Genomic DNA, 15,395 nt, shown 5'->3' on the forward strand with positions numbered 1-15,395 from the left:
ACTGTATCCGGCAGAAGACTGCCTATGTAACTGTTGCTGCACAGTGTAGTAATAAACCTGTCCCTGTTAGCTATATACCTCCTGCCTGGTGCATGACCTTATTGTTGCGGGGGGGGGGGGGGGAAGAAGGTAATAGTTCTACCATGGAATATCACCGTAATTTCCTGGAGTCCACGACAGATCGAGGCGCTGCACTGCTAAGGAGATATGTGGGGTATGAAGCCCAGAAGCCTGTTCCTGTGTCCCCCACTAACACCGGCGGACAACCCAGCCCTCCTGTTGCCAGCAGGTATATGCACCATACACCCTATAATGGCCCCTATCTGCGATTGGGTGGGGGGAAACACCGTTACATTTAGAACATGTACAGTATTACTGCCATAAACCACTATGTATATGGATGGCACTATACAAATAAAGATATTCATACAAACCGTTTTTTACCAAAAAAATAATGGTCGCGGAGAAAGTTTGAAAGGCATTGGTGCAGCACTGGGTATATGCGAGAACAGGAGACGACTTCAGAGCCAAGCAGAGCCCAGGGGTAAGACCACACAAACACCTGCCTGTAAACTCACATACAGTATGTCACACCAGAAGCAGCCTGAAGCAACTAACTTATAAATTATTTTAATCTTTGAAGAGAGACACTATATATACACTGAAGTCACTGGAAAGATCATATTACTACAACATCACGGAGTAACCCCATATTGTTACAACCACATCTTTATAGGGTGACATTTCAAACCCAGTTTGAACTGTGAGCGTCTATCCCCCTGCAATCAGTGAAGAGGCTGCAACAATTCCCAATCAGAGAAGCATAGTGGAGATCAATTATTTATCTTCTTACTTCAATGGTCTTTTAATCTAAGGCAAATGTCTTTCGCATATTTGCAAATGTGCACCAATGTTTTGCATGTTTTATTAACAAGGACATCCAGTATACAGTCAAATAAATATACATCTGGCATCAGTATTAAAAGCAATTATTTTATTTGTAGTTGGCATGCTTCTTTCTTTAAAGCAACAACTCAAGCGAGATAAAGAATATGGAAGCACAAACATGTGTCATAAATGTAAGTTTGTTTTTGTTGGAACAAATTCCAAGCATTTTCCATTATACCGTTCACACATTGCCTTGCTTACGCAATTCTTTCCTGTGTTTGACAATACCAATAACTGTATATTTAGTGCATTGCACTGGAACCCTCATGAGCGGTATCATGTAATTAACACCCCCTGATTGTAGGGAGTGCGAATATGAAATCGCACATTTGTATAATTAGAAGTACGTATTTACAATTTCAGCTTATTTATAATTTCTCATCTCTATGCCCTCAAATTGCATTGATAAAAATATGGTCCCAAAAATCTGCAATAAATGGTGTTACATTGCAAAGAAATCCTTTATAAAAATAGCGCATCTCTCCTTTTAATCAAAACACTCACAGGAAAAAAAAAAAACATTTCCAGTCTTTCCGTATTTGTAAAGCATGCATTTCATGTAATGCCAAGCAGAACGTTGAATTAATTAAGAATCTATATGAAAACCAAAATACACTTCGACATAATGGACCTAAGCCAGGAACACGTCAGGCATCCATTCAACAAACGACCTTAATATCATCAGGTTTTATTTCGGAGGTGTTTTTGGCAGCATAAATCTTTACACGTGTTTTGGAAATCAATGGATTGGTGCCATACAAGATATTACACGTCATAAATGCACTGGAAGTGCTCAAAAAAGGTCACTAAAATAAATTCTCTGGCACTTTCTTTCGAACTTTTGTACTCTTGAACGGTGCTTTGAATTTATGTCTGGCGCTTCAATCAGATACATGTAGGCTCCATTAGGAATGAAAAACACTGCATGTTTTTTAATTAGTATTGTGCTGGTAAATTCAAACACAAACACAGGCCTAATAGGTTACGACTAACAAATCCCCTTTAAACATAGATGATAAATTATTGTACAAAACTGCTTATATTATAGAAATCTAGAGGGGAAATAAAAAGTGTCATTTTTTTCTAACCCCCTGCTGTATGTTTTTTTTTTCATTATAAAAACACTTACATTTTTTTTAAATCAACAACCCATAAACAGATCATGTGGAAGTAGTGTTTCAACTGAGATTTTTTTTTTAAAGGTGGTATTTAAGAGAGCTCAGATGTTCAGTCTACGACGACAACATTCACTGTACAAGAATAAAACACTCAACTCAAACTATAATATGGCATATACTGTATATAAGGTCACTTGGCCTAAGGGACAAAACAAAAACTCATAGGAGCAGTATATTTCCCACAACATACCCATATCACTCACAAGTGAGGATGCATGTTATGTGCAATATAAAAATAAATAAAGACTTGTTTATTGTATCTGGGTTTCAATAACATACATAACAGGTTGGAATGTTTGAATACAATCACAACTCCGACTTTGATCAATATCCCCAGGTTAAACATATGCACTATACTGTAGCAGCTAATTGCATTGGGAAGAGATTTTACTGCTATAATAACTGTCTGAAACCCAAAATGACAACTGTTGTGTGCCACCAGCGCTGCTCTCTGCATGGTCTTTGTGTATCCCTCTACTATGCTTACTTTATCATTTAATCTCCCTTCAGACATCTTTCTCACTGTCTCCCATAACTCCTACTTACTCTGACATGCATTCCGATTTCTCAGCGGCTTCTTCCTTTTAATCAATGTCTTGTTCCACCACACTGAACACTTATCTCTCTCCCACCTCCAATTCCCTTTGTCTACATACTTTGACATTAAAAAAAAGTTATGGTGGGAAAATAAGAAGTGACAAAAATCTGTACGGTGGAGGGTATTTGTCATTTTGTTACCGGCTAGAACTTTTTAAATGCCTGGTTATACCTATTTACCAGCTTCACATTGCATGGCAAGTAACCAATCTCACACGGAGTATACCCAAAAGCTCGAAACAGCTGTCTGTGCAAATGTACCCACAAGTGGTATTTTTATTTACTCTGCAGACTTTAACATTCTTTCATTTTCCCCTTAAAATCTTGGGACCGGGTCATTTCGTAGAATGGCAGAGATACACAGACTTCATTGCTAGCTTTAATCCAGCTCAGCACTATAGTCCCATCAGTTTGATCTGTGTGTACAATACATGTTCTAGATTTATCTGATATTACTAATACATGGCACACGCTGTAATTATGCAGTTTATAATAACTTTTGACCCATTCTATTTTTTTTTCTACCCAGGTAAAAACAACCCATCAAATGGATAATAAATCCTGTAGTAGTAAAAAAGAGAAGTGCACCCCTAAATTGGGGGTTATCAATGGCAAGAACGTATCAGGCGCCTCTAAGGGGTTACAATTTCCAGGCACAAATCAGGAAATAAAACGATCAACTGCCTTTAAAGCAAAAGTACCATCTGACATTAAAAAATAAGCCCTTTGTATTTTCCTTCATCACCCTGAATTCATACTCCATTCTGAAAGCCTTGTTTATTTTGTATTTGTAGGATCACACGGTAAAGGTAATTTCACTGCAAGTGGCTCTAGCAGTGGAGGTACTCTCCTCCCCTCCTACCTATTTCCTACATAACCTGATAGCTGAATCACTAACATGCGTGCAGATTACTGCCCAGTTTTGCAGGCAAACCAAATAGACACATTTCCAGTACTTGCAATACCTTTGGAGTTTACATTTGAAAATCTAGGAAACAGCTTACAGAATGAAAGAAAGAAACACTGGAAATGGTAGGGAATGTGTTTGAGTGAGAATTTTCACCTGGTCACAAATGTACAACAAGGGACTTGTGCAAAGTGTCAATAAACATTTTGGCTTTAGAGACATCAGATTGTTTTTACAGTAATCACATGGCCCTGGATTCCAAACACACGCTACTCCAGAACCACTCCTCTTTTGTTAAGCTCACACCATGACTGAAAGCCTCAGCTGCAATCAGTGTGAGCCAGGCAGAATTGTGCAGGCTACCCACAGGAGTCAACATATCCCACTCTACAACACAAGGCAAACATCAGTTTCACATTCGCAGTTCTTGCCCTCTGAAATTATCCTCAATATTGTCTTTACAATTACCATTTGACATGTACTTAGGATGGTCTCTGTGGTTACACAAACAAAAATCTAAGCATTATTTCTACTGACAATTCATAAGAAAAGCATATATACACACATAGTGTGTGTGCGAGTGTGTATTTCAATTACTATATATAGCATATGCAGATTTTTTTTTTTTTACATTTTTATTAAAGTAATTATTTTTATTATATTATAGTTTTTACTCCAGAAACCCCATCCTCTGTAGCCCTGCAGCCCGCAGATTCATCAAGCTCAACAGGTTAATGAACCCGAACTGGTGTCAACACCCATTGACTCTAATAATAGTTCATGTCCATTTGGGTGCGCAAACCAATAACAGGTCTTAATGAATAATCCCCTAAAATGGTAATTGTAATGCCTAGAAATAGGAATATACAAAGAGAGGTATCACCTTCACTTGAGGGCTCTCATAAAACCTCCACTGCTTCTTAATCATGCATTTCAACTTCTTCACGTGCACATTCATCTTACATTATTTCTCAAACTGGGCCAACACAGAATTCATATTGTACAGCAAAATGAGGAATGTTTTCCATTTGGTATAGTGTGTGCATGCTCCACCTCAGAAAGATTCACATTCAATTATTAAGATTGTGTTACTTACTAGCTCATGCATGCGATTCTTTGATGTCATAATTTGAAATAACCAATAGTAAATACAAAAATGGTAAAAGGCAAGTATGTATATACATAACTAGCCCAACATACCCATTCTTACTTCTTAACAACCTGCAACTAAAAAAAAAACAACACAGGTCAGAGGCACATTAATGTAGCCAATAAATAAGGTTGAATGCATACAGAATTACAAAATAGGAATGCTGATTCATTTCTCCTGAAAGAAGGATTTCCTGTACCCGATGTACGGGGAGTATAAATCTGCCCTCTATACAATTGTAACTATTGTTTGTTGCTGCACTTTGCCCTTACTGCAATAAGGGAGTCATCAATGCTTTGATTAGCTGCCGCGCTCATATTGATCAATGGGAGCAGAAGTAGAGAGTCATGTTCATTACAAAATGTATTAACCCTGTGAGTGGCAAAGAAGCCAACAAGATTTACTACAATATGTGAATCTTACTGCAAGCCCCTCTGGCACAATAGCCAATAAAATATAGTAAAGGCAGCAATCTTCCCCCACCTATTTTCCCTAGAGAATTAGCATCACTATTTATTTACAGACTTTGAACCAATAGGTCTTTTGCAGCTAAATCGCACTATTTGTTCGCTCTACGGAATCCCCGTTCTCAGAGATCGATTTATCTTTTTGCCGGTTGCCACCTTCTTTTCATGGAAATTTCAAGAGCCACTGGGCTTGTGCAATAGGAAGGCATTGTGGTTTCCTAATTAACCTTGGCAGGGAGACTAATTTGGCAGCTGTTTGATTTCCTAATAGTAAATTAAAAAAAGCACAGGCCCGGGAAAAAGGTAAATATATTGGGAACTGGGGATCTCCTGGTTACAATTTGGTAAGACATAAAATGATAATAAATAAGGGGGTTATTGCTGCTTCAAAGAGAATATTGACCTACACTCATTTTTGCCTATTCATATATGACCTTCCCTTTGACATACAGTTTTACCCTATGCTTCTACTTCAGAATATTTATAAGCTACATGTTCGGTTATAAACCCGTAAAAACACATTGGCCATACTAACATTTCACACTGTTAATTTGAGCAATAATGTGGTTCGCACATTTCTAAAGAGCTGTTAAACAGAATTTCTTCAAATTCTGACAACATTAAAAAAGAAAAAAAAAACCTCTGATTTGTTATGTTTATATCAATTTAGTATTAATCTAGTAAACATTACAAACATTGCAATAATTCCATACAAATGTATGTATATATACACACTTCCATAAGTTTAAATTGAGGTGATCTAAAATGTGTTTCCTTATAGTTAGTATATTCATGGCTATTGCAATTTCAGAGTGCAAGGCATATATAAATGTGTGTACTTCTAATTCATGTTCAGATATCATGGTTGTTTATACTGTACACTGGTTGTAACAATAGCTCCTGTAGTGGAGACAGAAAAAAACAAGAGTATATAAATACTGTATTACATATGACGATAAGAACGGTGTGCAATTTTAAATTATTCTCAGTGCACCCTAATCTGTGGGAAAAGGCTTCATAATTCACCCAAGTGAGGCATACAAATGTGTCATTCTGGCACCAGAACTCTATAGGGAAAAAAAATTGACTGATTGAAGTATATTCTCCTTTTAGTTCAGAGAAAAAAAAACCTCAGTTTCATTTATATGAAATGGGCTAAATGAATAATGTCACTATTTTTTTTTTTTTTGGTAGGAAAATCCCCTTTGAAATTTTGACATTAAATTTAAAGTATGGATTACAAAGTCAAAGGACAGAGAAACATTTGAGAATAGATGAGGTTCAGAATTCATGAAATACAGAATAAAGCGTGTGCTTACACAGAAGACAACGGAACCCTCATGCTGAACAAAATATATGGAATGCATTTCAATGCACTGTGTTAAAAACCTCACCCGCAGTGATGTGTTACCTTGGGATGGAAAAACAGCAACTGCAGTCTTAAACCCATCACTGGTTAACACGGAGGATGTAACACTAATTCATTGATATGTATGCATGTCTCACACACACAAAACATGTGTATGGGGATGAGGAGGACAGATGAAGATGTAAGGAAGAGGTGATGGCAGTATAATAAAGTATCCAATATAAAACCTGCAGTATATGTGGGAAACCAAAAAGGAGCAAAGTTTACAAGCTCTTTAATTCGCGTCTACGTCAGCTTGTTTTCAGGGTGAAGTCAGGAGTAGATGTGTACATCATCTGTGCTGCACTAGTTGCTGTTACAATAACAGGTTTAATACCCCAGGAAGCACGTGATAGAAGGTCCATGTGCTCTATATCAGAGAGCTTTGGCACTCGTGGCATGTGTAGTGTGTGACAATAGCTTCGGAGGATGGCCACTGTACATGTACACCTGCAGCAGGATGGTAATGTCCACAAAGACCTGGAGCAGTCCGCAGATTGTGAACTGGAAAGGAGCCTGGTTCAGGATAAAGTACACCGTCTTAAATGTGTCGCCACTTGTCCACATCAGTACCATTTTAATGCTGAAAAAGAAGAGGGGAAAAATAGGTGAAGGAAGTGTACAGTATACTGGACCTACAACACTATTACACATTCAGCCCATTCAGTAATGGAAGGGCCTGCAATAAAGAGTGTATATGAATATAATATGGAAAACGTACAAGTACAAATGGGAAGTTTACATTTTGGTTTGCTACTGGATTGATTGCATTTGTTGGCTTGTTATAAAGCCCCTCCTTCTATAACATTCCATATATAATTTATGAAGTTATCAATACACTAACTCAGGGGTGCGCAAACCAGGGCGCGTGCCACAGGAAGATTATTCAGGGGGGACGCAGCAGTTACAGAGGTCCCGCGCCCTTCCCCAAGGCATTTAATTTAAATGCCGGAGGACCACGCGAGGCTTCCCTTCCCTTCCAGCAACGCGTAGTCGTGGCAATGCGGCGTCAAATGCCGCTGCAGGGCCACGTGCCACAACGTAATTTAACTCTGGAGCCAAGGTAAGGGGGGGGGGGGGGGGGGAACGCGAGAAGGGAAGCAGCATGCAAGGGGGCGCAGGGGGAAAGGTTTGCGCACCCCTGCACTAACCAATTTGTACAAGGGAAAAAAAAAACGCATGCCTGAGAACACAGCAATGACCTTTAATCCTACAACCCGTCACTGACTTGGCTTACTTTTGCTATCACTTATGATTGGAGAAATGGCAAAACATCACGTACGTACAAAATGGAGTTCTGAAGCAAAGGAAACCCCTTGCTCAAATGAAACATTACTAGAACATACAGTACAGTAAAATAACCTATGGTATTGGGTTAGGGTTTGCTTAAGGATTAATTCACTCTCTTTAGCAGTGTTATGCTTAGAAAGCCTGTCTAGAATTGTAACAGCTGTGGTCACAGCTCATTTAAGGGGACATGCGCTAATTCATGAGAATTTTAAAAGGTCAAATGGATCGAATGGAGTTAATAAAAAAAATGGTTCATTCAGCATCCTACAGGTGTGTCATATTGTGGAGTAAGTGAAAACAGGTTAAGAACCAAAAGAGGGCAATTAGCCTGGAGGTTTAGTACCAGACAGAAGAAAATTAGCAAAACACTTTATGGCTCAATGCCAACATGCTGTGCAGTGTTTGTGTAATTTCCACATTGGATCATTAGTAAATATAAAGATCTCACACCAAAGATCTCAAAGTATCACCTAAGCCAGGGGTGTGCAAACTGTGGGGTGCGCCCAGCGGTTACAGAGGCCCCACGCCCTTCCCCAAGGCATTTAAATTAAAGGCCTCTGTAACGTCCCTTACCTGCTGCCAGCCAGGTCTCTTCGGTGACGTGTCGCCATGGAAGGCGTCGTCAAATGACGCCGTTGGGTCCTGTGACGTGACGCGTTGCCACGACAATGCAGACGCTGCAGGGTGACATCATATGACCCGCAACGTCATTTGACGCCGGGTTCTAACGCCAAAAACTTTGCACACCCCTGTTCTAAACCCATCAGCAGCTAGCAACAGACCATACGTAAGAAAAGTAAATGGATAAAAATGAGTGGACAGATCAGGTCTACAACAAAGCCGACTTCCACCAAGGTACAGAAAGACCATAGGATAGATGTCTACCTCTGAGACAGCTATTCTATGTTTCACACCCAGTAGAGTGATTTCCAGCATCCTGGGGGCAGGCTGCTCTGGATCAGCAGATTCCACTAGGTCTCTTGTTAATTCAGCAACCATAAGAGAAACAAAAAAAAAATACTCTGCTATATACTATGGGACCTTCATCAGAGAATGCAATTCTTCCCAGAAGTCTCACCTCCCCACATATGGCACAGTTTGATGTTGGTAAAGCAGATTTGGATACTCTATTTTTGAAAGGACACGGAAATATTTATCACAGTCCTCTAAAGCCTAATCAAACATTGTGGATATGGAGTGAAGAATTCAGAGTCAGGTTTGTGGTAGGGTTCAGGATGGCAGGGATGTTTCTGATGGGCCTTGAATCCTGGTCTCTCTCGATGCCAGCCTGGAGTGCTCCTGGTCTACCACCCGGACCGCTGTTGACCTGCTGATTATTCCTGAAGAGAACTCTCTGAAACTCCTGATTGTTTCATGCTCAGCACCAGTCCCTCATCTCCAGTCTGCCCTTTATAAACCTCCCCTTCCTGTTTATTGTGGTTTTCTCACTAAGCAAGATCGATGCCTCATTGGGTCGTTTACTATTGCAGTGTACCTGACTATTTGAACCGTACTATGTTATTCCTCTGTTGTCCTGATCACTGCCTGTTTCCTTACCTATAGTAACCTGCCTGCCGCCTGCCTCTGCCATCGCTACTGCTACCTGCCTCGGACCTCGGTCTGTCTCCTGACCATTGCTACCAGCCTGCCTCAGCTACTGAACTCAAACCCCGCAGTCACTCCCCATGACAGAATAAATAGACCCTTTATGGAGCCCCCTGGGACAGGATCCGACATGGCTCAGCAAGTGACCGCCATGACGCAAGCCTACAGGACCAAATGGGGCATGTACTTACTAGACTGGTTCAAGCAGAAACTCAGGAAAAACGTGCTAAACCTTCTCCCTCGATTCTGGGTGACCAAGTTTGGCAAATACAGTTGAATTGTTAACACAGAAACTTGGCTGCAGAACCTACGTGCTTCCCAGCCAGTCAGTGTGCAGTCTGCCTCTTCTAGAGAAATTTGGTGGTGACTATCACCAGTTTAGAGGATTCCTAAATCAGTGGATTTAAAAGATGCAACCTGCCATTTATACTACAGGCACTGCTAAAATAGGACTGATTATATTATTTTTAACGAATGAGGCTCTCTCCCAGGTATCCCCCCTTCTGGAGCAAAATAGTCCTTTGCTAAGGAACCTGCAAGACATCCTGGATGCTAGCTGAAGCAATTCTGATAAGACTCTGCCAGGGGAGGCATACAGCTGTTGAGTATGCAGCAGAATTCCAAAGATGGGCAGCTCAGAACTTGGAACAAATCTCCACGAGGTTCCTTTTCCGCAAAGGTGTTATAGAGCCTTTTCATATAGGTTTAGAGTGTGACTGAAATCCCTGTTTTATTAGCTAAATACCCAGCGTGTTTTTCCTTTATCATGAATGGACTATATTATGGGGATAGGACAAGGCACTTGAGCATCACTTCTCCTCTACATGTTTCCTTCCCGCAAAGGCCTGTCTGACAATATAAAGGATGAACCCACTTAGATTGTGGCTCCAATTGTATTGAAAGACTTTGTTCACCTCAGTATTCAGATCGATGAAAAGATTTTGGAGAGGAGAATAGAGAGACAAGGGTTCAGTCTAGCCAGCCAGCCCTGGTTTAAAAAGTTCCACTACTTCCTCTACTTCAAAAGTTTTAAGAATGGCAGTTTCCTGAACTTCACACACTGAACCAATGCAAGTGATACTGTTCGAGGACCAATCAGCTCTGAGGAAAGAAGTCGACATCGCTCCAAAGATTTGCTTGTATTGCGACAATTCTGGGCAATATCTAGAGTTGCAAACCTAAGAGAACCTCGATCACTCAAAATCCACAAAGATCGAACATCGTGAATTCTGTTCACTCTGACCAGCTACATACGCCGTCTCAACGCAAAAGGAGGGGGTTGGGGGAGAGGGGGATTTCATGGACCTTGAATTTGCCAAAGCTAACTTGGTTTCATCCAGACCTAAAGACTTCCCTGTGAAGATGGAATTAGTTGACTGTTAACTAAGCTCTGGTCCTGTTAGCTATGAAACTGGTAATCCAATGCTCATCATGGAGCCCGGTCATCAATAGGAGATTTCTGTCAACCCAATTCATTCACCTGTTTCCAGTTATTCTGCGTATTCCTTGGCTTGTGGTTCATAACCCTAAAATTAAATTGAAAATCCAGAACTGTTACTTTTCCCTCAGACATTGTGAACTTTGCTGCTTGCCCTCAAGCAGCCCACTTTATAGGATAGCAATGTATGGAATTTATTCCACCTCTTCAGGTGCGTTACCACCTCAATATCAAGAATTTCAGGACGTGTGTGACAAAAGAAATCTAGATGAGCTTCCTACACACCGACCAGAAGACTGTCCAATCGAATTGCTGCAAGGTGCTGCTATTCCCTGCTATGGGAGAATATATTCTGCGAGAATACTTACAAGAGAACTTCTCTAAAGGATCTAAAGATCCGACCCTCTACTTCTCCTGCTGGGGCCGCTCTCTTTGATTTGAAAAAACAAAACAAAAAAAACACGACTGTTCTTCATGCCCTTACATGAACTTCCGGGAGCTGAACAACATTAGAATTTAAAACCAATACCCTCTACCATTGATCCCCAAACTTCTGGAGAAGTTAAGATCTGCCAAAATCTTTACAAAGCTTGACCTCCGGGGAGCTTATAATTCAATTTGTATCTGATCAGGGGATGAGTGGAAAAACTGCCTTCCGAATCCGCTATGGACACTGTGAATACTTGGTCATGCCTTTTGGGCTCTGCAACGCTCCTGCTACCTTTCAGCACTTTATCAATGATGTCCTTGGAGATCTCCTTGGTTGCTTTTCTGGATGACATCCTGGTTTTATCAGATAATCTGTGGGATCATCAAAAACATGTCTGAATTGTGCTTCAATGTCTCTGTAGACATCAACTATATATATAAAACTAGAGAAATGTGAATTTGAAAAGACCTGTATGCATTTTCACGGGTATATCATCTCCCCTGACAGGCTGAGTAAGGATCCCAGTAAGAGTCTGGCTGCTGTGGAATGGCCTTTCCAAAAAAACATTCATTCAGAGGTTTGTTGGCTTTGCCAGTTTTTATAGACTGTCCTGACCACGGTCTGTTTCCTGACCATCGCTATCTAACTGCCTCTGACCACTGCCTGTTTTATGGCCATTGCTACTGTACCTGCCTTGGGCCTCAGCCTCTCTCCTAACCATTGCCAACTGCATACTAGCCTGTCCCTGCTGCTGGACTCCAGCCCAGCAGTTTCTCCCCGTGACACAGTCTGGCTTGTGGTAGGGCACAGAGACAGCCAACTATGAGAGAAACTCACAAATCAGAGTACTGTATCTTTAGATGAGCATAAATGCACAAAACAATGACAGATCTATTCATTAGAAAACACAAAGTTCCAATATTATGGTCCATATAGATAGACGCTTCAGTTGGACATGTACATTTATCTGTGAGATGTTTTGCTGTACATGTGCTTGACACAATTGCCTGAGAGACTTCACACAGAGAACAGTCAAACCCCAAAAAGATAATTTGGGGTGGTCTCAGAAAGCCGTAAGCTGGCATTGAAGAGTAGGGTTTAAATGGTTAAAAACAATTCAACATGTGTGGTTCCTATATCGCGTCTGTAGCTGACACTTTACTTTTCGTTTTCTGTCTTTTACTAAACCTGCAATCACTACAGAGGCATACAATCTCTGTGACAGTAGGGTACTTCTGGCATTATTTAGCAAACCCCTTTTTGCTTGTTCTGCCTTTTTTTTATTTTTTATTTGAGCAATTTGTTCACGCTGACAAGAGTAATGGTGTTTCAATGTCCTGTCGGTGTTTCCGTGTCCTGTCTTTGCCCTTTAATAGAGCACAATTTTATTTTTTACAAGATCAATCATAAAAAGGTATTAGAAAGCACTTTATTGGATCCATAAAGGAGATATACTATAGCAATACAGCTGAGAGTATGAGAAGGGGCACAGAGAATACTGCTCAAATGTCACACATGAGTATTAGAACTGGGGATAGCAGTAAGAGAATGCTGCTGATTACATGTACAGGAAAGGATGGGAATGGAATGTACAATAAATGTGTTCCCACGTGAGAGTGAAGATGAGAGACACTGTCAGAAAGAGAGATGTTTTACAGAGTCAGTTTGATGTCTCACTGAAACTAAATGCTGAGCTTTCATCTTCCTCACAGAAAAAGACAGAATGACACAGGGTCTAACTTCAGGAGGAGAAAAGAATGATAGATCTGAGTTTTCAACTACAGTATTCCCCTTTCTGTGCAGACTTCTTGTAGTGTGAGGCTGAGGGAAAGGGACTCCGGTTGCATTAATGCATTGATTCTCCTAGATACAGCGAGGGTGAGTAGGGCTCAGTTTTTCAGAAAGCGGTCTTTTAACCCTTTCCTGCCAAGGGCAGTTGCCACCTGCATGGCCAAGCACATTTTCAAAATGTTGCTATAGATTTGTTTAACCGTGGATTACGGGGATACTTTCTATGTACCTAAGAAAAACAAGACCAAGTGACAAAGATATGTCATAAATAAAATACACTTTTTTTAAATTTTTATTTTGTCCCAGATATCTCTAACAAATGCAATCTTTTAATTAAACTGAATTCTAAATCTTATTGCCCGGTATTTCACAAGTACACGGATACCAGATATGACGTATACAGGTTTAGGCTCCAAATTAGTAAAACTATTCTCAACTGCATTTTGTAGAGTTGAATGCAAAAGGCCCATCCCATCATTGGCATGGTATAATACCCCCTACATTAAAAAATACCCCACACAAGTATATATATGTTCTCTACGACAACACCAAGTAATTTAGAGGAGCGGTAACATGATCACTATGTGCCATTGGGTTGTGGAGCCTCTCCAGCACTCAAAGGTTAAACAATGCTAAGCAAAATTTCAGCACATTTCTGGGGAGGAAAAAAAAATTAAAGTTATGGCTACAAATATTCCAGGATTCAACTGCCTTTAACTCTCCCTTCAAGTTTATGAGGTAGTGAAGAGCAAGAAACATATTCATTGGGGCAGATGGAGTAAAACCACTGCAATAAATGGATTTGGTTCATCTCCTAAAAAGACACTAGAAATGGAAAGTGTAGTCTTAAACATGTACTTGCTATGACACAGAAAGTGAGCCATTCTACTACCTTTTTGCAAAAAAAGAGTGACTACAGTACATTGACAAAGAGTGCAGCTTATTTTTTCCAGACATGCAACAAAAATCGCAGTATAAAATCCTGCTTAGGTAAAAAAAGACATCATTAATCTTCCAAGAATACATTTTTGTCCTTTACAGTTTGTAACCACAGTGGTACATTTTCAACTTACAAAGAAACAATAAGTGCTTCACAAGGTTTTAGAGAGACTGTTTTGTCCTTAATGTTCAACCTAAAAAAACAAACGTACCTCAGAAGTAATTTAATATTCCCTGTTATGCCCATGGTACATTTTGCAAGGCTGTGCTTAATTATGTTTTTTCATTGATGGATGTTCTTTGCCGTTAAGACCATATGCCAAAGTGAAAACATCAAGAAATAAAAACAGAACATATTTTTCTATCAACTGCAAACAAAAAAAATCTACAGGTCGCAATGATTCATGAGCATTTTTTGTTCTGTCATCACTTAGGCAAGCTCTACTTTATTTGAATGCTTCATAATATACTTCAATAAGGATGGCATCGTACAGAAACAGTTTTCATGTGGCATCTTTTCAAACACCGTATTTAACCCATTGGGGATTATTTATAAAACTGCAATGGTGCTGATCAGGGTACTGCCACACCGAAACACCCAATAACTTTAATAAGAGTTTCTGTGCTAGAGTGCCCTAAATCAGCACCATCACACTTCAATGAATAACCACCATTATCTTCTTAATGTGCTTCCTGGGAATATGGAGGAATATGGAGGAAAGAGCAAAATCATCCTATTTTCTGATTGATGAAAATGGAGTGGTCAAATAAATATACTTGACATGGGAGTACAAACATCCAGTTCATTTTCCACCATGTTGCCTTAGTCACATTGTACAGTAATAAAGACATTTTATTGCAAGCTCTTACGGTTGGGGATTCATTTGGATCAACAATTCTACCATGCACCAAGCACACATTCACAGAGACATTACTCGCAGAGTATAGAGCGGCTGGGGTTATGCACAAGGGCACTGATACAGTATCGCAACTTTTATGCTTTGAAGATGTTCAAATATCAAATGGCTACAATACAAACAAAACACTTTATGAGCTGATCCAAAAGGAGTAGGGTAATTTCACTGCAGCCTGAAACCTTGCATGGCATAAAATTGTAAAATGTTTAGAACTAGTATACAGGTACACACTGTATACATATACACAAACACAGCATATTTATGGGGGCGGGGGGGAAGGTGGAGGGGGGACTTTGCAATCTGTAAGCAACAGAAGATGGGCTCTCATTA

The 15,395-nt window shown here is 40.0% G+C and overlaps 1 protein-coding gene across 4 annotated transcripts in view; it reads right to left on the bottom strand.

The window, feature by feature from the left end:
- Positions 1-979: 979 nt before the first annotated feature.
- The window catches only part of SLC66A2 (solute carrier family 66 member 2), a 136,538-nt gene continuing 122,122 nt past the window's right edge, over positions 980-15,395 (bottom strand). For 3 of the 4 annotated variants that reach the window (XM_075585536.1, XM_075585534.1, XM_075585535.1), the window contains one exon: positions 980-7,238. In XM_075585536.1, the coding sequence (XP_075441651.1) occupies positions 7,031-7,238 (208 nt within the window). In that variant the 3' untranslated portion in view covers positions 980-7,030. The remainder of the gene's footprint in view (positions 7,239-15,395) is intronic. The other variant, XR_012799096.1, reaches the window with a different exon arrangement.

Source organism: Ascaphus truei, chromosome 2, assembly GCF_040206685.1.
Source record: "Ascaphus truei isolate aAscTru1 chromosome 2, aAscTru1.hap1, whole genome shotgun sequence".
In the NCBI taxonomy this organism is placed as follows: domain Eukaryota; kingdom Metazoa; phylum Chordata; class Amphibia; order Anura; family Ascaphidae; genus Ascaphus; species Ascaphus truei.